The 25,302-nt window shown below is 39.2% G+C and overlaps 1 protein-coding gene across 5 annotated transcripts in view; it reads left to right on the plus strand.

The window, feature by feature from the left end:
* Positions 1–18,262, plus strand: part of SH3BP2 (SH3 domain binding protein 2) — a 35,376-nt gene extending 17,114 nt beyond the window's left edge. For 3 of the 5 annotated variants that reach the window (XM_068188518.1, XM_068188519.1, XM_068188520.1), the window contains 12 exons: positions 7,874–8,013; positions 9,049–9,151; positions 10,823–10,940; positions 11,531–11,601; positions 11,965–12,053; positions 13,387–13,452; positions 14,010–14,508; positions 15,389–15,497; positions 15,823–15,878; positions 16,314–16,395; positions 16,606–16,665; positions 17,082–18,262. In XM_068188518.1, coding sequence (XP_068044619.1) covers positions 7,875–8,013; positions 9,049–9,151; positions 10,823–10,940; positions 11,531–11,601; positions 11,965–12,053; positions 13,387–13,452; positions 14,010–14,508; positions 15,389–15,497; positions 15,823–15,878; positions 16,314–16,395; positions 16,606–16,665; positions 17,082–17,219 — 1,530 coding nt within the window. In that variant the 5' untranslated portion in view covers position 7,874 and the 3' untranslated portion in view covers positions 17,220–18,262. Of the gene's footprint in view, positions 1–2,207; positions 2,457–7,873; positions 8,014–9,048; positions 9,152–10,822; positions 10,941–11,530; positions 11,602–11,964; positions 12,054–13,386; positions 13,453–14,009; positions 14,509–15,388; positions 15,498–15,822; positions 15,879–16,313; positions 16,396–16,605; positions 16,666–17,081 lie in introns of those variants that run through there. The other 2 variants (XM_068188516.1, XM_068188515.1) reach the window with 2 other exon arrangements.
* The last annotated feature ends 7,040 nt before the right edge of the window (positions 18,263–25,302 follow it).

The following is a 25,302-nucleotide window of genomic DNA, read 5'->3' on the forward strand; positions in this document are numbered from 1 at the left end:
GACTGCCAGCAAGAACTGCTCCTGACAATGGCAGGCAAGACTGGCTGACTTCCTCAGGCAGCAGCCCTGCTGCAATGAAATCCAAGTGTTGGTTTCAGATGCTTTTAAGGCGGAGTGATAGCTTATAACTTATAAAGAAATGGAGTATCTCTTTTGGAGTGAAATTCTTTCTAGGCTAGTTTGGTGCAAGGCTGCTTCTCACCAGTGATTTCATGGGGACAAATGAAGATTAATCTGAACACCTTTTACCAAAGGTCCATGCATAATAGAATTTTGCTTTGTGAAGGAGGTTCTATTTAATACTCTTTCACTTCCCTGGCAGACATGTCAATCATATCCATAAAGGTTTCATATATTTTCAGATTCCTTATTTACAATTTGAAATACAATCCTTCTGGTGAATGTTTGGTCTAGAAAGATAAACTGAATTTTCAGTCTCCCAAAACTGTGAAACATCTAAACTTTGGTTGTTCTTTGGAGGAACACCTGTTTGTGTGTGAGGTGTCTTCTGTTCTGACTCTGGGACCATGTTGATAGTGTTGGAAATCACCAGAGAAGTCAAAATGGGATCTTGGAACTTGAAATGAGAAATTCTGAGTACTAAAATTTCTGAGTACTAAAACGAAGAAAGAGAGAGCACAGCCTGAGAAAGGTGAGAGGGGAAAAGCAGTACCTCAGGAACATGTGTTGGATGAAGGAGGCATGGTTTAATGAGAATGTTGAAGCCAAAGAGCATGGTAGTAGAAGTTGTGGAGTTTGGAGGGGAAAACCAGGAGCTAGGTGTGTCACATCAGAAAAGAGAAAGAGGAACTGAAGGGTTTTTTCCAGTGTTGCATGTACTCAAGTGCTGTCATTCTAAATTTTTTTTTTTTTACTAAGTTAGAGAAACAGCTTGCAAAGATGCTAATGCAGACTTAGAAGAGCATGCTTGGATAACAGAGAACTCAGGGAGGAAAGATGGATTTAGAGCAGTGGGCCTTAAATGGGTAACTGATGCTGTAACAAATAAAGCAAGTGAATTAATTCACAAAGCACTGAGCTTAGTCCTCTGTAATTACTTTCTGTGTGGAAAATCTGTCAAGCCACTGAGACAACTGGGTATTGATCCTTATTGGAGAGCACTGGGATCTTGTGTTGTGATATGCAGATCCTTTTGGCTAACAACAGGTGTGTGGTATTTATGGTTCAATTTCCCTTCCTGTAGAGCCTGGCAATGGAAGGAGTGCAGATGGGTGCCCTATGGTGACAGAGCTGTTTTTATAGCCCGTACAGCTGTGAGCAGTGAGATGTTGCTTTCTTTTGTGCTTTGACTGTTGGGTCATTTGCAAAAAGAGATGTTGTATGGAGACTTCTTCCTTCTATTTTGGGATACAGATTCATGTCCTTTTCCTCAAAAATACGCGAAGTAAGCTTTTCTTGACATACTTATATATGTTTTGTCCATCATTCTGAAACTTGCTAGTTGATTTTTGTCTTGTTCAAACTTTTGAGCCTGGAATGTTTTTTAAATCTAGACAAATCAGTGAAACACTTGAATCCTTTTAAGAACTCCGGATGAAAGTAAGTGTAAAACAATGACATTTATTCATTATCAGTTGGTGATACTTGTGAGCAATTGTGCACTGTCAACCTCTTGAATTTGAATTTTATTGTCTTTTGTGGTTTGCGTACCATCAACCGTACCAGCAAGACTTGCTCTAAAGCATGTCCACGCTGCAGAATTTTTCAGGATGGCTGTTTTGATTGTCTTGGGTTGAAGAGGGAAAGACAAGCTCCAGCTGTGGGGGAGAAAACAGATTAAATACTGACAGTTCTGTGGTGCTGTGCAAGTACCTGAGGCTCAGGCTCTTCAGGAGCACGGGCAGCATTTCTGAGCCGTGTCTCTGCCCGTGTGGGAGCTGGACTAAACGGGAGAAAAAAGGACCACTTTCTTTTCCTCCCGTAGGAAACTGGTTGATTGAAAGGTGAGCAGGGAGAAAGCGAGCGCTGGAAAATCCCCTCTGCCTTCTAGCTCGATGTCTGCCAGGCGTTTGAGCTGTGCGGGAATTGATTTATAACCTCCCTGGGAAGCTGGGAAATCTGACCAAGAGAATTGATTTATAACCTCCCTGGGAAGCTGGGAAATCTGACCAAGAGAGCGCTGCCCACTGCCAGTGGGGAAACAGGAAGCAACAAAGGAAGCAAGTCACCGCCTCGGCGTCACTTTTGGCCACGGTGCACTGCAGATGCACAAGCAGCTGGGGCAGGGTTTCTCTTCCTTTTGTGTGTTGAGCAGACGGCGGCTACAGCTGTGGCTGTCAACCTGGGAGCAGCCAAACGCGGGAGAAGTGCAGGGATGTTCCTGCCATGCCTGAGAGGGGTCATAAGTTGTTAATGGCTTTGTCAGCGCAAAGGAAACAATCATTCGGTGAAACTGCCTGCCGAAAAACTATGTGTCGGTCGGACAAGGTCACCAGGTTAGTGCTTTTTGTGCCAGCCTTGTGCTTCTGTCACCTTTTCTCCTTCAGGTCGAGAGCAGACTGCAACTAAAAGTAGAATATGGTATCTGAGCTAAAATACTTTAACTCATGCAGACAATTAAACTGTAAAGAATTGGAGTGGGAAGAGAAGAGTTGGGTGTTGGTTGAAAACTTGTCAGAAAAGAAAGCAAGTTGAAGCAAGTAAAGAGAGTGAATTTAGTTATACACTGTATCTCAGTCAGGCTTATTTCTCTGTTCCCTTTGTCTTGTAAGGTTTTTTTTGTACTTCAGTGTTTGTACTGTGCTATTAATCTTTCTGAGAGAGTATTGTGAAAGGGGCTCTTAAAGATATTAAGAAATGGAATGTGTAACCAGAAAAAGTAGGAGAGAGATAGAAAAGTATTTCAGAAGTACTGGAGAATAGTAAATAAATTTACAAGAGACCTGATAATTCTGCAGAAAACAGATTTAAGAACAGATGGTAAATGTTTAGATGATTGAAACAGAGGAATTATTCTAACTCAGAATTGCTGAGACATGTAGGGGAAACTTTTCCTGTTCTGCACTGTGTAGTGCTGCCTCATTTTTGGTAAAGCCTGATACTTCAGTCTCCCTCTGCATGATTTGAGGAATACATTCATTTCTGCAAGTTATGTATTATGTGTGTCATGTTATTAGTAAGTTATATATTTAGAAGTAAACAAGCATCTGGCTTAGCTAGGGTTTGCTTCCACATAAAATTTAAGGACTAGAGCTTATGAGATTACAGTTGTAAAAGTTCTCAGATTTTTACAAATTCAGATCAGGTTTACTTTTTATACTGCAGCTTTGGAGGCTGGTTTTTTGTTTTTTCCAGCATGACCAAATGGGGCCAGATCATAAATATTATTGTAACAAGTGAGAACTTTTAAAACAACTATTGGCAGCTGTAATCTCAGAGAAGAGGGTAATTTTTGTTTGCCTATATACTGCAAGATGTGGAGATGATCACATCTGCCATGTATTCTGCTGAAGTTAAGCAAGAGCTGAGGACTTTTCCAGGATGCAATCCTTAATTGAATCAACTTGTATTTGCTCTAATTTGGCTGAATGCCAGTAGCTCTTAAGGCCAAGAGGGATAAGTGTTCTTCTACAATGTAATCCAGATTTTTCATGTGTCAGAATTTTACTTTTACTCATGGAGGGACTTTCAGCCTGTAAAGTTATACCCTAGCCTTCATTCTAGCTATTCTCTAGCCACTGAGTAAGGGGTTAGATTAAAATTGCATCACAGATCTAGACCTTTACCTGCTACACAATAACAGAAATCTGCTATCCATTCAGAGTTTGAGCTTGGTAGCAGCACAATGTTTCACTACTATGTTTCACTTCTGTATCTGACTGGCCCTATCCCGGTTACAAGATGAAGTGTGTGAATTCACTTTTTTCCATGCTGTTTAACTTTCAGGGTACTTTGAAATAAAAACTGGCTCATTGTGATCGTGTTTGAGAAAAGTATACTGATGTGATAGACTTGGGTTGATTTTATTGATACATTAGCAATACACTGCAAATTGGTTTGGTTTTCAGTCAGGTAGACCAGTTTTTATCTAAGAAGCAGTTACAATAGTGATTATAAAAGCTCTGTATCATGCTCCAGAGTGCTGATTGCACCGTTCTGTCTTTCCAAAAGCCCTCTTGAATGATGAAGCACATCCTGGAAATTGCTGTTCTACTATTTCTCTACACTGCAAGGCCTTTCCGCTCCCTCACAGGCATATAATTGTCACAGGGATCACCTGAGAAACAGTGATGCAAGACCTTTCCCTGACTGCTGCCATCCTCTTCTTGTTCAGAGAACAAGGGTTTGGGACTCGGTGGAAAAACTGATTAAAAAATATGTATCTAGTTCCTTGGTGAGTGGGAAGAGGAATAAAGTGTGTAGCTATTACTAGAAGCTTTCACCAAATAATGCATGGGATGTTGCCTTCTGTTTGTGACAGAGGACCAGTGTCAGGAGGAGCTTTGGCTGCACTCAGTGAGCCCTTTCTGTGAACTTGGTTTTCAGCCCTGTGGAAGTCTCTCCAATGCACCAGAGGTGAAAATGTGTAATGGGGGCTTTGGCTCGTAGTGTAAGAATGTAACTGCATAAGAAACCACTGGGAAATATCCCTCTGCTCTTAGTAATGCCAAACTTAACAGGCTCTGCAGTGACTTCAGTGACTGCTATGGTGTGTACCTGGTAATGCAACATCCATCTGTTGATGTAGTCTGTTGAAGAAGTTACAACAGGAATATCAAGAGTTGAAGGAACCATTAAGTGAGCTAAAGGCAACCATACTATAGATGTTAAGACCACAAAAATCTTTGAGCTTCCATTTTTTTTCCTTCTCTTCCCCTGCAGTAAAGATTCTGAAGTTAGATTTGTGTTGACAGCTTTCTCCCAGCAGTGTGAAGCAAAATAACAACATCTGTCCTTACAGAGCTGTTTTCTACTGTCAAGAAAAGAAGAAAAATCTGACTGGGACTAGAGTCAAAGCACTGAAATGCATTTTAGCAGCATATCTGAAAGATTTCATCTCAGAATACCGAAGTCTTCCCTAAGTGTCTGCTACATGCCTGCAAATGAAAGTGCTTGAGGAGTGTACAGATATGATGGGGAGTGTTATAAGCCACACTGAAATCCAGATAATAGGCTTAGGTGCCTCTAATCTGTTGAAAAGCCTGGTGCATTAGGTGGGTTCTTTAGTTCATGTAATGTGTACATGGTGGCATGGATTTCAGCTGTGTCTCCTTTTACTCAGTTCTTTTATTCACTTAGCTGGGCTGGGGAAGTTCCACGTTTTGGTCTCTATTTTCAGGACTGTTTTATAGTAAGTAGCCAAAAATAAGAAAGGATTGTGAAAAGGGGAAGCAGAACCCAATACTCAGCTGTCCTTTCCTGTCAGGTAAATCCCATAGTCAGCACACTGTAAAAATGGATTTTTTTTATTTTTTCCCTGCTTGTTCCTCTGCTTCCATAGTTTTTCTTTTCTTTCCTGTCTGCCTTAAGGTCTGGCTTTTCAGGTAGAGGAGAAAATGCCTATCCAGACATGCTTTAGTGAGTAGTCTGACTCGTGCACTCCCCTATAAAAAGCAAACATGACCAGGACAAATATTTCTGCTTTCTGTATTTACCTAGGGTAGCATATACTTATTGCCAGTGTTTAACTTTGGCTTCCTAGAAATTTCAGCTTACTGGTTGTTTTGGGTAACCTCTCTGCGACATTTAACTCTGCCTCTTCTGATAGGTTTTCAGCCTACATACAGAACACTGAAACAGTTTCACACCATGCACTGGGTGCTTCAGTCCTTTTTCTGTTCTTTGTAGTAGAGGTACAGAGGATTGGAAGACCTAAGATGAACTTGAAACTCTTGGATGGCATTGAGACTAACACTGGAAAAGTAGCATCAGAATGTATTTATCTGAATGAAAAGGTTTAATTTTTATTAGTCTGTTTTCTGAACATAACTAGAAATAGACTGAAGTAACTTAAGTTACTTAAGTTCTAATGTTTAAACATTGATGTGTGTATTCTTAAAAGAATAAGCCCAGGACTTGCCTTTGCAATCCTTATTTCAAGGAAATCACTCTTAGTAGTATTGATGTGGTTTGGTGTCAGCAGCCAGCTGGGTAACTCTCCATTTCCCTCACTTCAACTTTTCTGCAAGATGTGGATAAATAATTTTAAGGATTTAGGGGGGCAGGGGGAGTGTTAACTTCTGCTACTATTTTTTGATTTTTATTCTTAAAAGCTTAAAATACATGAGTAGCCCCTTTCTGAACACATTGCTGTTGCTAGAAATTTTGTTGTGAAGGAGGAGGAAATAACTCAGCTTGGAAAGATCTCAGTCATTTAATAAGAACAGGGAGGAAACAGCAGAAGGAAGGATATAGCTGAGTAGAACAAAAGCAACTTACTTTTTGGTGAGCAGGCAGGTCCTGGGGGAAAAATTGGGATACCATGGTGTCCTGACGTGTCTGCTATGGGAGCCTTTTTAGGGCCTTGGATCCTATCTTCTCTGGCTGTATCTGCTTCATAACACTCAGGACCAAAACCTAGCTTTTGTGATTAAGTCTTCTAGGCTGCCTAGGGAGTTTAATTTAGTTTAAAGACTCCTGGTAGAAATTGCTAGGAATTTCCACCCTTTCCCACACATGCGTCATCAGCAAACAGATCTAAATCCTAAACTGATCCTAAATAAAAGATCCATTGACTTGCATTTCTCTTTTTCCTAACCCATACAATGGATATGTACTTTGCTGTTGCACCTCAACAAATCTGAAACACTTCCTTATTCTTTTCAGAATGGAAAAAGCCACTTTAGGTTGGAGGGCCAAGTGCTTGGGTAGGGTGTTGTGCTGAGGCTCTTGGATTCTGTGCTGAGCCTCACAATTTACCTCCCTTATTGCCCCTTTCGGGAAAAGGAAAAACAAACAAGATCCATTAAATTTCAGTCCTTCACTGAAAGCTTTTCAGTTCTAAACCATTATTGCTTTATCAGAAACTAATTAACTGGAATTCATTTGTTTGCCTTTTACCAGCAAAGATCTCTAGCCCTACACCTGATGGTAACAGATCTTTTTATGTCTAGGTCAAAATTCCCATTCTATCCATGTGTGATTTCTCCATGACACAGTAGGATTTTTAGCCTAGTTCTGTCAGCAGTTGAAGAAAGAAAGGGTTCATAATGACATATCAGAATAAGTTACTACCTCAGAAACTAATCTATTTGGTTGAAGATGACAGCAGAAAGTGCGCTAACTGCAGAGATTCTTGGTGGAGCATTACATAAATAATTGATATATAAATTAAATGGAAGCCTGCAGAAATCTGAGAGGAACTTCATTTGCACAGGATGCTGTCACATATAACATACAGTATGAGATTATATACTAATTATTTTAGTTAGAGAATAAAACATAAATATCAGGAGTAGGTAATATTGGATGCTGCAGTTACTAAACCTTGACTTGATTCCCTTGTTGCACAGAAAATGACATTTCTGTCTATACATGTGTCATGTAGCACTTGGGAGAAGAAACCAATTTCATTTCCAGTCACCTGCCTGATTCAGCCTTGCAGTGTTATCTGGAGTATTTTTAAAACATAAATACTTAAGTAACATTTACTAAGCACTTTTCATTTGTTTCAACAACTGTCAATCACTTTTGAGAGCTGTATAAAAATAAATCGGGGCTTTTTGCACCACGTTTTTTTATATATTACAAAGTTCCTGGAATCTTTGAACACCCTGTCTGTGTTACATTCTTGAGTGCTGAACCACATTAGTTGTTTGGAAAGCTTGTTTAAGGAAACAAGCTTTGCTTCTCGGTACTCATTTCTTAAAGTAAATCTGAGTTTTAAACTGTTTTTAATTATTGTAAATTGCAGAATGATGGCCTCGCAGGAGCAGGTCTGGCCAGTCCCAATGAAGGCAATTGGAGCACAAAACCTTCTGACAATGCCTGGAGGAGTCACCAAGTCAGGGTATCTTCATAAAAAAGGAGGCACCCAGCTGCAGATCCTGAAGTGTAAGTTGAATGAGGTATTAACTAAATTAAATGTTTTAAATGCTTGCCTCTGGGCCCAGTAACAGATTTCATGTTAGCAGACTGTTGAAGCTGCTTTTCCACTTTATACTGGAATACAATTTTACTGGAATATATGTATGAAAGACTCATATTGAAAGATTTTCCTTTAATTGTTTTGCAACTTTAAATCTTCAATAATATATGTTGTGGTTGATTTTATTTTGCTTGTTTACTTCTCTTGTCAAGCCCTTCACAAGTTAAGATTTTCAAGACAAAGATATTCCCAGGATATGTATCAATTTCAAATACTCTTTTCTGAAAGAGTTTTTTTTTTTTTCCAGTTGGTTATTCTGTACTGGAAAAAATATCCCCATCTCCTACTGATGTTGTGAAATGGAAATTTTCTCACTGCCAACATTGGGCTGTACTTTATAACAGTAATTTCTTCTGAAATCAGTGTCTATTTACACGGGGAAAAGTTCATATTTTGGGTTTATTTGTATGCTTTTCATTTGGTATCCCTGTTTATACTGAAACTATACTTATATAGTTAAGGACAAAGATTACTGCCTTTGATAAAGGAAGGAGTCTTGGCCTCTTTCAAAAAAAGAAAGCAGGATATCATTTTATGGGCAGGATTATGTACTTGAGGTGAAAGAAGAGAGGAAGATAATGGTTTGGGGATGGATGTAAATATGTGTTTGCATCCTGTGGCTGCCTTGCTGCTATTGCTTATTCCACTAATAAAGGAGCACAGGTGGAGGTCAGGCCTGCAGTCTCTGAGGCTTCTTTTGAAGTTTTCAGATCAGCTGCCTCTCAAGTGAGGGAATCCCATATTACTTAGTCCTGAAACTGCAAATGGACAGCTTCACTGTGTGACTGATCATCCATGAGCTGTCACTTAACTACTTTGTGCTCATTTACAGTGATTCATATGATTACCAAGACCTTAAACAATAATTCTACACATGCAAAGAGATTCTAGTTGTTCTGCTGCCCTTGGATTTATATTTTGATCACTTTTTATCTTTTCAGGGCCACTGAGATTTGTTATTATCCACGAGGGATGTATGTACTATTTTAAGAGCAGCACATCCGCATCTCCCCAGGGTGCATTTTCTTTGAAAGGTTACAACAGGTAAGTGCCAAGGAAGTTGTTAAACACACAAGCTCCTTTTACTTAATGCTAAGGGCTATGGGTTTCATTTCTTATAAAGTTCAACACAGCTACATCTGTTGTTTGGTTGAAGCACTGATCTCAGATTGCAATAAATGTATTCCTTTCAAACTGTATATATGACATTTCCTGTGCTCGGCGAGTGGATAGCCTTCCTTTTCTGTAATTTAACCAGTAAAGCTGTTTGAGTTGCAATAGCCTGTTACTGGTTAATGCAGGCTGCACATGCAGATAGATGTGGATTCTTTCAGACAGACCATCTTTGTTCTGTAGTGACCAGAAAGGAATCAGAAGAGAAAATGTATGGAGTTATTAGTTCAGCAACTGTAGTTAGTAATGAAACTGTATCACCTACAGAGTGCTAAATAAAAGAGTGCGTGTGCAGAGTATCTGACTCATTTCACTACACATTTTTAATCTTAATATTTACTTTGCAAGATGAAGACAGAAATATGTGGCTTTCAAGTTAGTACTGTCAGAATCTGAATGCAGCAGAAGTACAAGGCCTACTGATACAAGTCCAATCTAACTTTGGGAATTGCTGTTGAAATTGATGCTAAGAAAGTTTTAATGAGAAAGAGGAAATGTAGAGAAATATCATTGTATTGATCCTAACTACTGTAATTTTATGGTATTTGTATATCTTGTACTGTATAATGTTCTCAGACTTGTGGAACAAGGAATTACCTTTTCTTAAATTATGAGAGCTTTTCTAACAGAGCACGACAATGGCGTATTTTTAAGGGAATGCACTGGTAAACACTGTAGCTAGTTAAAATTTCAAGATTAATTTGTAGAAGAAACCCACACTGTAATTTTGTCATGACACCAGCTTCTGCTATCCACATGAATGTGAACAATACCATGGAAATGTGCATCTGTAAATGCTCAAGACTGTTCATTCTTTTTTATGTATCTTCATTCTAGCAGCCTTGTAGAGACCTTGGTTGGAATAGGGACCAGGTCTTGATTAGTATAAGGCACAGACAAACATTGAAAAAGAATTTGAACTGAAAGAATTGCTTGATTGAGTAGTTGCACAAGGGGTTTTTAGATTTTTTTTTCCTCCCAGGAGCCCCAAATGAAGAAATTCCTTACACACACAAAAAAGAAAGTGGTTAAGTTATGCTTGCTTTAAAATAATAAAAAATGTGCAAGGAAGTGTTTATAAGGGAAACGTGTAAAAATTAAGTTTGCTTTTATTATTAGTTTTTCCTTATTTCAATGGGAAACGTGTTTTAATTTCTCTTCTGAAATAGTGACTTCTTGAAATAAAGGCCACAAGCACCCTGAGTACCTCTTGCAGTATGTGATGCTTATGAATGAATGTGATTCATTAACTCTTGAACAGGTCAAAGCAGATGTTTGTAAAGGTCTGGCTGCTCGATTGACAAGTGCTCTTCCTTTTGCGTTGTCCCTTCTACCACAACAATGGAGAAGTACTGCAAATGCACACGTGGGGATTTCTGTGGTGATTTTCTGGTCTTGGGGATATTTTCCATAAGGCAAAACTGGCCAGTGAAACTGCTCTCTGTCAGTCTTCATGACTTGCATAGCAGCATTAACTATAGATTCACTATTAACATTAACTATAGATTAAGGTGTTTCTGTATTGGTTGTTCTGTTTCTCAGGGTTATGAGGGCAGCTGAGGAGACAACATCAAGCAATGTGTTTCCTTTCAAGTTAGTTCACATAAGCAAGAAGCACAGGACGTGGTTTTTTTCAGCTTCTTCTGAAGATGAAAGAAAGGTAACTTTCTTCTTTTGCAATAGCATTTTCCTTGAAGCAAAAAGCGAATCTTGGACTTCCCTAAAATCCAAATGAACTGCAAATGCAGCTGAAATTTGTATACCTAGTTCTTTGGGCTGCTCTGAAAATCATGTCTGAAATTTTAACTACTAAGTTAGTGTTAATTCAACTTGTAATTTAGGGAATGGCTGTGACATACTAGATGGCATGGGTTTCTCCATATTTCATAAATATTCTGTATTTATTTTTCACCAAGGAAAAAGTAATGATACATTAAGCTTTTGATAAATTCTGAAAACTGTTCAGTGAAATCTCTCACCTGTAAACATACTCTGAATATATATATGGCTTTAGGAATAACAGCCTGAAATTTGCAGACTGAAAATTTAATACTTCAGTAGGTTCCTACAGCATTTTAGATAGTCAAAACATTTGACTGCTGAGTCTTTTCAATAAAAAAGTAATGGATAAATACTATTTCAGTGTATGTCCCCTGCACAGTTACTCTGATCTTACAGAGGACAAGATACATCTGCATTTAATGATTTAAAATTTGATGTGTTGAATGTTGTATTTTTATTTTTGTTTAGAATTGGATGCTATCCTTGAGAAGGGAAATTGGTCACTACCATGAGAAGAAAGAAACAATAACAGAATTTAGGTATAAACCCTTATTCTTTATTGGCTTTTTTCTCCCTTTTGCACTAGCTCTTTACAGTGGTGTTTTAGGCTTTTTGCACCCACAAGTAACTTCCTGTTAAATAAGAACTGATGCTGTAAGACCCAAGAAGAAAATCCCTTCCCAATTTATACTTTAAAGAATATGAAGAAAAACCCACATCTTTAAACAAAGAGCACTTTCAATGTCAGCTTTGTGTAAAAGAAATGAAATCTTTTAAAAGACAGCATCAACATATCTGATTGTTAATTGGGAAATAGGAACAGACTGCTTCTGCTTTTCCAGCATTCCTATCCAGTGCTGCAGTCCTGCTAAACAGAAGTAACTCTGTCTTTTCTTTTGCAGTGACTCTGGTTCTGATGCAGACAGTTTCTATGGCTCAGTAGAACGTCCCATTGACATCAAGTATTCCCACCATTCAGCAGATAATGAAGGTGACAAATTCAGACACTGATAAATAAAGCTTCTTTGTTGCTTATTTATTTCTTCTGAATTCTGCAGGAATTATTCCCTTAGCTTAAGTAAACTGATCCTATTTGTAACTGGTGTTTTTTTACAAGGTGTGTCTCTGTTGTAGTTTTAAATCAGCAACAGGTATTCTGTGCCATTAACTGTTGGTACAAATAAACTAAAGAAGGAGGTTAATTAAAAGTGAGGACATGACAGCCTGTCAGGTAGGCATTCCCAGCATATTTCAGCAATGGAGTTCCTAGTCAAGAAATAGGTTTGTAAAAACCAACATGAGAAACCTTGCCTTGAGGTTCAGCAGGGATCCTTTTCTTGGCCTTTCCCCATCTGCCCTTTCAGATTTCTAAGGGCAATGTTGATGGGAGCAAGTCCTCTCATTTCCTGAAAGGAAATTCCTGACTATTCTGCAGGAATGGGTCTTGTTAGGAAATCCGGTTCCGTTGCTGCAAGCAGAGGAGAACAGACTCCTCGGCAGTTCATGTGGGGTTGCAGTTTAGTCCTTCTGATTTTATGGGAGAGGCAGGTTGTATGCAAGATGAATGATGATAAGAGGCCTGGTAGGAGTTTAAATTAGGAAAATTAGAGTAACTGATTTTTATCAGATGTTCTAACCTTTTTTTAGGGCATTCCTCTGCATATTGTCCTTCAGGCTCCTCTTATAATCAATTATGAGAAATTACTCCCCAGAAGTAACATGTTTTTTGTAGCTTGGCTATCCTGATTTACAGTTAAAGGCAACATTGAAACCACTTAAGCTGTTTGTTGTGATGCTTTTTTTAATTTGTTGTTGTTGCCAGTGCAAGGCAAAAGAATTAAAATTGTTTTGTAGGTCACTAAGCTTGTTTAATCTTCCATATTGCAAAATCATAACTTTTTCTGTGATAGGGTTAAATTTTGGGGGTTATGTTTTTTCCCAAGTGCTTTTGTCAAGGCATCCATGTAGTTGTGTCTCTGCAACTGATTTGAACTTGTCACAGGAAGGCTGGACCACTAGCAAGTGTCACCAAAAAATAATTGTTTTAACTTGTAAGTTGAAAAAAAAATTAATTTGTAGTGTACTTGATCTGCCTCTGTTACAAGAGATGGCTTTTTTAATTGACATAAAAATTTAGGGAAACACCTAGATAGCAGAAAGGTGGATCAAAACTATTAGTTTTTTTTCACCTCTTTAGAAAAAATACCTGAAAAATATCTGTTTTAAGGAGCCCTAAGTACTTGATACTCTTTCTGATCTACTCTTGTAGGTTTCCTAGGTTCCAAGAGTATTTATTAGTCTGACACACTGATTTTTATCTGCAGATTATGACCAGGAGGAAGAGGATGAGTCTTATTTGCAGCCGGATACTTCTGACATAGTGAAAGATGGTATGTGATTTCTTTGATTCCCCTCACAAAAGGCCCCGTGAAAGGCCTCCAGTGGAGGCAATATTCATGTGGAATGCCAGGTTATTATTTTGTATTAGTCATTACTATTCCAGCTGGCAAAATAACTGAAGTAATGCAGAGGTATCTAATCTTGAGAGGTATTTAGGATCAGGAGTTTGTAATAACAGCAGTAACCATTTACAGAAAGCATTACATGCCTTCAGGGATGTGTTTTCTTGGAGCCTCCTGCCTGGAATGACCTGTATCTGGTCATCATTCTGGAGCAGCAGTAATGCTTTTAAGGAAAAAACAGATACAAAGTGAAAAGACTTTACTAAGCCATTATAACCCATGCCTGAAGAAAAATAGCAGGAATTTATCACTTACAATTTTCAGAATTGTGCTGAAAGTTAAATGTCTAGCCAGCATCTTGAATACTATCAGAGCCAATGCCAGTGAAATATCTTGACACACAGGAGATTGATTTGAGCAGTCTCTTTTGATGACATACTGTATTCCCCCTCAGCATGTCACGTTTTTTGGTTTTCTCTCTGCAGATATGGTCCTGCCCCCTGCATACCCACCTCCGCCCGTTCCTCACGTCAGGAAATCTCCCTACTCAGAAGCAAGGGCACATTCTTATGCTGGCAAACCAACTGCACCAGTACCACCACCGCCTCCTAAGAGGAGCTTACCTGAAATCAAACTAGAGCCACCCCCTGTGCCCCCTTTACCTGTGTTCAAAAAGCCTGCAAGTGGCAAAGAGTCTCACCCGCTGCCTCCAGAGCCTCTGCCTGCAGCCCAAGTCCTTGCTCCTCCAGAAGCATGTGAGAAGCTAAAAAGCTTAAACCTTTCCCCACGGACTCCTCCTCCTCTGCCAGGCAATAAACCCAAGTTGTCACAGCTTGCTGAAAAGCTAGCAGAGCCCAAAGTGCCAAGGGAACATGGTAAACCTGGACTGTTTGTGCCACCAGTGCTCCCAAAGCCACCTGTGCCAAGCCACCAGCCCCCTGCAGTCAAGCCCAGAACAGAGAAATCTTTATGTCCCCAGTTACAGTAAGTATGAAAACACAATACACTACTGTTTTTCAGTCGCTTCGCAGTTAACAAGTTTAGACATACTCAAGTTCATACCAACATTGTGTCCCTTCCCTGCACCATCCCTCTCTGTGTTGTGCTTTTTTTGCCTGTTATTTGAAAATCTGCAATGAATCTGGCTTGTCTGGTTGGACCTGTTTTGTGCAGGAGCTTGGACTAAATGATCTCTAGAAGTCTCTCCTTACCCAAATTAATCTGTGATTATCTAAATTAATCTGCAAGTACTGCCTCCAGCTCTGGGGCCCCCAAAACAAGAAAGACTGTTGAAACTGGTCCAGAGGAGGCCACTGAGTTGATCTGAGGGCTGGAGCACCTCTCCTAAGAGGACAGCCGGACAGAGTTGGGATTGTTCAGCCTGGAGAAGAGACGGCTCTGTGGAGACCCTTGGAACACTTTCCAGTACCTAAAAGAGCTACAAAAGAGCTGGAGAGGGACTTTTGACATGGGCATGGAGTGCTAGGGCAAGGGGGAATGGCTTTAAACTGAAAGAGGGGAGGTGTAGGTTCAGATTAGATATTGGGAATAAGTTACTTACTGGGAGGATGGTGAGGCACCGGCACAGACTGACACATAACTGTGGATGCCCCATCCCTGGAAGGGACACGTTGGATGGAGCTCCAAGCAATCTGGTCTAGTGAAAGGTATCCCTGTCCATGGCATGAGGGTTGGAATGAGATGGTCTTTAAGGTCCTTTCCACCCTAAACTATTCTAGGATTCCATGATTTGGGGGCTAAACTGAAACTTCAGTTCTAGTTTTACTATTTCTTCAGTGTTTTGTGTATATTTGTTCTGCTTTCCTGATAAGATATCCTTCAGTTCTCATTCTGTTTCTGCCAGGAGATCACCACCAGATGGACAGAGTTTTAGAAGCTTTTCATTTGAAAAACCAGCACTACCCTCCAAGCCAAGTCAACCTGATGATGACTCTGATGATGATTATGAAAAAGTAAGATGAAGCAGATGATCCATTCTAAAAGAATTTTTTTTCCTTGGTTATGTATATCTTTGGGAACATTTTAAGTGCACTATTTCAGGAGAAGAGTAGCTTTCTGAAAACATTTCTGAAATTTTTTTAATTTCTTTTTGAGCTTTAGTGAATGTCCTGATAAGTTACAGAGTTTAAGATGGGATATAAAGGTGAAAGAAGTGTAAAGATTAAATCACCATTAATTATTTTAGATTATGGCTGTAGCTTATTTCCATAACAAGTTGCCAGGGTTTTGAATTTTCATTGACTTAATGGTGATTTATTTTCTTTATATTTTTTACAGGTTGGGCTGCCTGTTTCAATATTTCTTAATACCTCTGAATCCTTTGAAGTTGAAAGGTAAAATGTGATTTTAAAATAGTTCCTTAGAAGTCCTACAAAAACCTGTACTGAACCGTAGTCCAAAGATAATTCTGATAACTTGTGTTTAAAGCATGCACTAAAATGTTTAATATGCAAATCACTTTCTAGAGAAGTTAGTTCAGTGCTCATATATGAATTGACAGATGAGAATGCAATGTGATTTGGCTCCATCTGGAGGAGGTTGTTTTGCCAGGATGCTGGATGGGACCAGAGAGCCAGATGACCTGTGCTGCATTGCTGGTTCAGGTGCTAGAACAGTGACTTTCTTTCAGCTATGCTCTACTAGGAATTATTACACCCACACCAGATATTTGTATTGAGAATTTTAAGACTGTAGGTATTTGATTTGTCTGAGTACTAATAACATATACATGAATAATTTAATATATGCCATTGTTTATTTTTTTTTAGGATATTTAAAGCTAGTAGCCCACAAGGACAACCACAAAATGGATTATACTGTATTAGGAACTCATCTACTAAGCCTGGAAAGGTAAATTGCAATTTCTGAGTCTAACCCCCAAAAAACTTCTTGATTGAGACATACTGCATTTTACATATGTTATAGTACTTAACAATTTAGATGTGGTCTTTTCTTAAAGCAAGCAAATATGAGAGAAACCCTATTGTAGTGTCAGTGATTGTAAAAACACTTTTTAGGCTGGTAGCATAGACTGAATACATTGCATTTTTCTTCTTCAAGGTATTGGTTGTATGGGATGAACCTGCAGGAAAAGTGAGAAACTACAGAATCTTTGAAAAGGTCAGTAGCTGCACTACATATGCATCTTTAGATTACATATGTCTCTGTGTATATAATGAGTGTGCATAAATAAAAGGTAAATAGCAGAACTAACAAGTTAAAGTCTACATTTGTTCCCACCTCTGACAGTAAAAATCAGCTGATTTATGTATATCTGCTCCAGGATAAAAGTTCGAGTACTCAGATCTGGCCTTTCTAATTGCTGTATCATGTATCATCATAAATTTCAGCCCCAGTCAAATCCTAGTAAATTCCCGAGTTTAATTTGGACTTATTTGTATGACTGACTAGTTTGCAAAGGAACAGTGTATTTGAAAAAACTTAGTTCTGATGATGGTGTTCTGGCCCTTTTTCCTTTAAACATCGAGCTGGAAACATTACTGTCAATGGTTACATATGTTTTTGTTCTACAACAGGATGGCAAGTTTTACCTGGATTCAGACATCCTGTTTTTGAACATGGGAAGTTTGGTGGAATACTACAGCACTCATGTCTTACCCAGTCATGACAGCCTGATTCTCAGGTGTCCTTATGGTTACTCTAAGCCAAGGTGACAGCACAGCCATGGCTCACTGACACCCTGCTGCCCCTGAGGACAGGACTCCTGCCGCTGTTGGACATCCTGCAGTTTGCACACACAAACTGAGTCTGTTTCCGCCTTTTATTCTCACATAAATTGTTATATAAATTCCAATTAATGAACTTCGTTAAAACCTTAGAGTCCAGATCAGTGGATTTTATGGTCGTTTTTTTTTTTTTTACAAAGATCTGAACTGATTATGCTGTGAAAGCTGTCCAGGATACCCACACCTTTTCTAAAACTGCTGCTATTACTAATCTCCTTGGAATGTCGAAGATGAACGTGAACAGCGAACTGGTCTGAATACAGCTGGACTAGGAAATGGACACTTCTGAAAGTATGTCAGAATTTATTTGTGACAGGGAATACTAATACTCTGACTTGGAGGCTCTACTCCTAAAGTCAGCATTGGTGCTCAACTGAGATATTTTGTATTACTTGTATAGTTGATGTGTACATAATGAAGATTTCTGTGCAAATTATTTTATTTACTATAGGTAAAGATGATCAGGAAATGAGGCTTTTTTTTTAAGCCACCTCTTATACCCTTGTACCTTTTGAGTACAGTAATCTCTGTCAGGTACTATCTGGCTGATACGGGTGTGGCATCCCACATACTGCTTTATGCCATGCACTTCAGAGAAGTGTGGAACAATATTGATTTGGCTTTCATGGGAGTCCCATTACCTAGTTCTGAACTGGAAGGGTTCATGCCACTGGTATTTTTAAAGGGTAAGAGAAAGGTCTGCTTCAGATTTTGGGGGAAGGGAAGGGAGCCATTTGGATGTTTCAAATTCCAACTAGCAGTTTTTATCTCACATTGCCATAGTCAAAGGTTCTTTAAAACAAAGCACAAAAAACTACCCGAAACCATGATTGTGATGCTACTATCAATCCAAAAATCTTTATGGTCACACTTTGTTGTCAGCCAGCTGCATTCTCTTCTGTTCTAGGGCAAAACACACTACCCTAGTCTGCTACCAAGACTTATTTTATCATTGAAATTTTTACACAGTTTGTAGTTGCATGCAAAACAAAAATCTGTCTTTAATCTATTGTCAGTGATAGACATTACCAGGGTGCTTTTAACATTTGTTCCCTAATATTTTGGGGACAGGTATCCTAAATCCAAGGGCTTGATATGTATGCCAAAATTACTCTATTCCTGAATTTTAATATGGAGGAGAAATTAATTTTAATAACCTCTTAAGTAACTCTGTTGATCCAAAAATAGTGTCATAATGGTCTCATATTCTAATAATAAGTTTACAATACTTGTAACATTAGTAAATAATTCTACCACTCTTGAAACAGGAGAAGGTATCTAGTTTTTTACCAGTCTGAATTTCTATTAGTAAACTTTTTTTTTCTGTTACCTTTCAAAGTTTAAACATGCCCATTTTAATCTTGTTAGATGGTCACAACTTTAAAATCATAACCAAACTATTACCCAATAATAATTTTCCTTTTATGAAAATAATAAACCAGGATTTAGTCCCTAGGGAATTTTCCTTACTAATCAGATGGAATATGAGGATCATACACAGGAATTGAGGCAGGAAATTTGGCCTCCATCTTTTTCAAGAGACACAGACATACACAACATCAGTCTTTTGATCTCTGTTCCCACTGTAATAGGACTTATGTGTGTAAAGAATGGGAAGTTCTTAAATTCAGATTCTGTTGAATGTTGGATATTTTAAGTATAATTCCTTTTATTTTAAATTAGTATCCCTGTGATGCACTACCCTGACATTAATCCTTTCTAAAGAAGGTTCAGCCAAGACAGAATTTTAAAAACTTTTTTGGCAAATAGTTTTATGTATATCAGAGGAAGTTCAAGTCTCTTGCAATATTCACAAATGTCTACAGAGTAAAATTTTGTCTGGCAATAATTGACTTCATTGTGTCATAACAATCATATTTATAGTATGCTCTCTTTGGGGCCCTATTCAGATATTTGATTGTTTGCTCAACTTATACTCAGAAGATTTTTAAATTGTCAACATCCATTTAAACCATAACACGCTCTTTACCTGTGTAATATGAGAGTTGCAAATATGTAAATTTTTGTGTAATTCCCTTTTGTATCTAAATGTATAGACTTCTGAAACGGATAAACTTTCAATGCCAGTCCACCTCATTTTGTGCAGTTGTCTTTGATTTCACAGGGGTGGGTTCTGATGCTTTTGTTCATACCTGTGTGCTTCTAATAGTGGAGTTAGAGGAATTAATTTTCAGTGCTCCTAAGAAGCAAATCTCCATGTTCTAAACAAATCTGCAATCATTTCGACTCTTTCTTCCTCTTGCTCCTACATGCTAGTCTGTTTTATAACAAATCAGGTGAGTTTCTAGTGTTTGTAGGGAGGAAAGACACAGCTACAACGCATGGCTCAGTATGTCTCCTCTATTTCTCACTAATCTGCCTCTCCTCAGTCCTTCACCGCAAAGCAGCCTTTGTGTCTGCAACCTCCTACAAGCTCCTTAGCTTTAAAATAATTTGTGGGAAATGGTAAAAGCAGCATTTGATGTGCATAAAGAATGTAGCTCATGAGTTTTGTAATATCCAAGTCAAAATCATTGATACTAGTTTGGAAACAGCCTTGCCTCCTGTGACTGAACCTCCAGATAAAAGTATTACAGGTCATATTTGGATGGGGATTGCTGTTCTAGGAAAAAAAAATTAAAGTGCTTTTGAAAATAAAACAAGGGAATATCAATGGCAGCATGTCATAAAAAGTGAACCAATATCCAAACAATTTTTCTATGACAATAGAGGTGCTTTGTGTCAGCAGTCAAGCTTTGCCCACCTCAGAATGTCAGTTTTCACAAGAATGTGAATAAGTAGCAAAAATATTTATGGCCCCAAGTGGCTTCATCCTTTGGAATGTGCAAGAGGGCGCTGAAGATTTTGGGAGCCGAAAGTGTGATTATGTAGAATTTGGGGACATCTGCTGGTCAGCCTGTTCCACACAGGGATCCACACAACAGGAATCCAGCAACTGAGCATGTGTGTGGAAGTCATTTGGGACAAATCAATCTTAAGTGACTTCAGATAGAAGCTAGAGATCAAAGCTAACTTCAAGTGGAAACTTAATAGACTAGGTCTTTGAAACTTAAGACTCATTTGGCTCATTTGTCTCAAATAAGTAGCAATATTGTTTGGCAGAATTGCTCATCTGAATGATTTCTAACCTAAAGAACAAAGAGATAAATTAATCTTTCTGTGTTTAAAATATTCTTAAAATATACTTTGAGGTAGAATTTACATAGTGGACATCTGAGCACCACCTAAATTTATGCACATTGTGAAACATTAGGCAGCTGTTCTGAACATTAAATACTTCACCTAGCATCAAGCAAATGTTGCAAGAGTTTCCATCTTATGAAATAATCACCTCCTTGAAGTCAAGGAGGGTTTTTTTCCCTCCTTGGGAGTGCTTGAGGTACCCATAATTACAGATCCCTGTGGGAGAGCTTATAGTCCTTTTACTATACTTAAAGTACCAAAAATATCAAATACCAAACACTGCTAGAACTTCTAGATGGAGAGCATTTGAGCTTACTCCAAAACTGGATGGGCTGAAGTGATTATGTTCAGTAGGCTTCAGGTATGGAGTAAAGCTTGTAGCACAGCCACCTCCAAATCTATTCCTTCAGGGTTCCCATTCCTGTATTGTAATTACAGGGTGGTCATTACCGTCCCTCACTTGTACCTTCCTCCTTACAGTATCTAGTTGCCAGGAAGTGGGTAATTCAGCCTCTCAGGCTGATGATGTGGTCCTGAGAGGCATGTAATCTTGGAGATATCAAAGAATCACTTTTAATGTAATTTTACTAACATACATCTCTCCTGGAATTGGCTTGCACAGAAATGACAGTGATAAAAACCATTTATAGGATTAGATGGCTGGATATATAAAACAAGGGAAAAGCTGGTTCTTGGACTGGCTGATGTGCACTGAAATTCTGGTCTGGACAGCCTTTTGCATGGCTGGATTTTTGCACCTGTACTGAAAGCCAGTGATGCCACCAGAGCAGCACAGAAAACAGGAGAGTCTGTCCCATGGAAAGTTATTAAAGAGTTTTATTATGGAAAGGTGCTCCAGCTGTGGCTTCACAAGCTGTCTGTTTTAGGCTTCATTGATTATGTTGTGCTTTAATTTACATTAATTTGCACTGTACTAACATTCATGCTGATTTATTTTTCCAAGAAAATGACAGCCGCACCCTAACCATGGGAGTACTGCTGAAAATGTGCCATTTAAAGTTATTAAATGTGAGTTTAGGGAATTAAAAATTTGATATTCTAATATTACAAAGCATCTCTCAAGATTAATTAACTTTCTCCTGTATAAAATTAAAGTAGTAACTACCTTAAAATATTTTTCTTATGCTTCTCAGCCCTTCTCATTAGTTTGAACTTGCCCTGAGATGTTTTTCCTTTCTCTGTTTTACCCTCTTGAGTCTGCTTGTAGTTCTAAAGTTAGTTCAAAAGTTCTAACTTCTTTTAATGACATTTTTCCTTCTCCTACTATTAAGGATGAAGATGGTATTACAGAGCAGCTGAAAACATTTTCAGCTGCTCTAGTCACACTGGAATTCATGTAGAAGCAACTAGCAGTGAACATACAACTAGAAGGCAGATGATACTCAGGAAGTCATAGATGTTGCAATTAAATTAATTGGTTTTAATTGGAAAAGCATTTTGGAAAAACAAGCCCTAACCTTCACAAAGAATATTGCAACATTAAAAGAGAAGTTGCTGGTTGCTGGAGTTCCTTTGTGTAAAGCAATCATTGCACCTTTGGTTCTGTTTAATTCCAAGTGCTGTTAACCTGCTTGAACCATGTAGTTCCATTTACATTTTATCTCAATCATGTATAAAAATTTTCCCATGTCCCTTGAGCATAAAGTCAATATTTTTCAAACTTAAAGCCAAAGTGGCCTCTCAGATTAAGATTGTATAAAATTTGGCAACATTTAGTATGGGCCTATTCCAGCTGCTCTGCCCTTTTGCCCACCTGCTGTTTCAGTTCTCCTAATTTTTTTTTTTCCCAGCTCAAACAAACCTCAGATGCGTTTTTGTTTGGTTGTGGAGAGAGATGAAAGTAGACCAGAATGCACTTTTTTACTCCATGTAATCTTTCTATTGAACCTATATTAAAATTGTTTCTACATGATATTTTCAGTCCCTCAGGAAAGTTCCCCTTCCTTGCATAAATGAGTAAAATTCAAAAAAGAGCTCCCTCTGAAGAACAAGAATTCATGTACTTTAGATATAACCTTATATATAATCACCAACTTTAGTAATACTACAAATAAACCATGAGATATTACTGGTGTTATGCACAGCTGAAATTAAGATAACCCATTACATAACTTTGAAAAAAGCATTTAAATGCAATAATTTCAAAGACAAATCCCTCATGAGCTTTTCAGTAGTGATGCTGCATGTGTGTAAGCTCCCTTGTCCCATTTCCAGCAGAGTCCTAGGTGCCAGTGAGAGAGACAGCACTCCTAGGGCTGTTCTTGGGGTATTTTGTACAGGTAACTTGTGTTTGTCCCCACACACCCTCCCAACACTCCAACTCTGGTATGACTGGCCAGGGACTGGTTTTTACTTTGCTGGTACAAGGAAGTTTTGCTGCTAAGACTCTCCTTCTGAAGGCCCATGGGAAAAGCAACAGAGATTTCACATACTGGCATTGTTATATTTGGAGGATCCAGAACTTTTTCTGGGAAATGGAGTAGGTCTGTGTGAGATGAAGACAGATGACAGTAGGCAAACAAGTCCTGCCCAGTCAACAGACTGTCAGGACAGAACAGTTGTGGCGGATCAGAAGAGAAAGATCTACCATACTGCTACCTTACCATCAGTCCCTGTTTATAGGTGAGAAAACTGACCTGGAACTGCTTATGTGGAATAAGTGCACCCCATATAAAGGAAATGTCCTAATGCCAGATGTGGGATATCAGCCTAGTGCTGTACTTCTCTCAGGCAGCTAGAAGCTACCTGAGCATCAAGAAGTGTTAATGCCAGGTAAAGAGGTCAGGTGTATAAAAACAAGTGTGCAGTACTATTTTTCTGATATCTAGTAAAGCCACATGAAAATAATTTGTAAATGAATACATTCACATTGACTCTTTGATTTGAGACTCTGTGATGTAAGTTGAGTCCAGTGCTGCTGCTGCTGGAGCCTGCTGAGGAGAACAACTGTTATTTGAAAGCCAGTAACCATTCTCCAGTACATGTGCATATGGCAAGTGGAAGCCTACTGGCAACAAGCTTGCCTTGGTCATTTCCCAAGAACCCTCACGAGCAACCCAAAATCTTGAAGGAATCAAATACTGCAGGCTGAAAAACACAGTGTAGTTCACATTCTACCTTTTGTGGAGGCTGTAATGCTGCAAACCCGGCTGGTAAGAGTTAACAAAGACAAGTTCTTCATGTCTTAAATAATGCAGAAGTGCTTTTTGAGATTCTCTTGTTTTTTCTGCAGCAGAGCGCACAGCTTTAGTCTGTGTCAGTATTTATGAGCCCTCCCTTGAGTTTCTGCCCATGTAACCCTACCTGTGCTATTGCACCAGCACTACTCTTCCTGCAGCTGGGCAGAGGCAGGTCAGGAACCTGGGCAGGCCAAAAACTGAACAGGGAAGATAAACACAGTCACTCATCAGGTGTCACAGTCTCAGCCTGTGGAGGGAGTTGGTTGATTCAGCAGAAAGCTGCCCCACTGCAGTTTTTCCTTCAGATTAGCCAGGTGAAACAGTGGCCTCATGATTATGGGAGATAATGCAAGGGGCAGGGGGAAAGCTGGAAGGGGACTGTAGGAACCTGTGCCCTTGGGCAGGTCACAAAGTAGGACAGCAGAAGAGAAAGGTAAAGGAACAGCACTCACCAGCAGCACAAGAGCCAACAGGAGCTGATAAAAGGCATCCTTTGATCAGCTCAGGCTGCTCTTGTCACTGCACCCTGCAGTTACACAAACACTGTGAGCCAGCACTGCCAGAGAAAGAAATTTCTCTGCCCTCCCCCAGCCCTGGGCACTGCTGCTGCCCTCAACATCCCCATCCTTCCTGCCTCTGCTGGTCTTAGAGCCACATACTGTGCTGGAGAGGAAACCCATTCACTTTGAAACAAAGCAGTATTTTTTTGCTGAGTTAGTTCTAACATGGATTCATTCTCCCATTTAATTTCTGAGACCAGAGAGAGAGCTCTGTGAGTTAAATGCCTTGGTGAGAAAGGGAAAGAAAGAAAGAGTGGTGTATTTTGGCAAGTAATCAAAGAGAAAACTCTGCATGGGGCAGGTGGCTGGAGCCTGCAGGTGCAGAGCAGGGACAAGAGTATGCTGCCATGTATGTACACACATCCACTGGGTTTACAGGGTTCAGCACCAGGCAGGTGAAATGATGTTAAACTGTCAAACAGTTCTTACAAAAAATGTTCAGACACAATTTGCTAATCATTAGTAATTACATGTCCAGCTGTGGGGTGGTTTTGATTAGGCAGATCTATGTCCAGTAGGGCCTTCTTGTCAGATGTATGGTAATTATTCTGAGTCATCACTCGACACCTGAACCACCACTTTTGGTGGTTGAATTCACAGACAAGTTTATGCATATCTCTATGGCCTGTTTTTAGGTAAGTGGAGTGTGTTTCCCTGGTGGAGATGGTTGGAGTAGGCCAGATTCCTCCCATATTCCACAGGAGGCATTTGTGGATCCTGAAATCCATTAGGTTCTATTCGCTGGAGTCTTCCCTACAAATGGGTAACTTGGGGATGAGGGTTGTAGACAGCAGAGGAGAAGGGTTCACTGTTTGTGAGAGCTTGTTTCCAGAGTACCAAGTCTTCATGCCTGCCGTGGCAGGCAGCATTCTATACAACACGCAGACGTGTAGACCAGCAGAATTAAAATTAGACAAGAACGATAGTACAAATGGACAGAAACTAGGTAGCAGAAGAAGTTAACTTTACAGCTGGTGCTTGCAGTGACTGTAACAAACCGAGGGTTGTACCAGCCACACGGCTCCCCGAAGGATTCAGGAGATCTGA

This window comes from Anomalospiza imberbis, chromosome 4 (genome assembly GCF_031753505.1).
Source record: "Anomalospiza imberbis isolate Cuckoo-Finch-1a 21T00152 chromosome 4, ASM3175350v1, whole genome shotgun sequence".
In the NCBI taxonomy this organism is placed as follows: Eukaryota; Metazoa; Chordata; class Aves; order Passeriformes; family Viduidae; genus Anomalospiza; species Anomalospiza imberbis.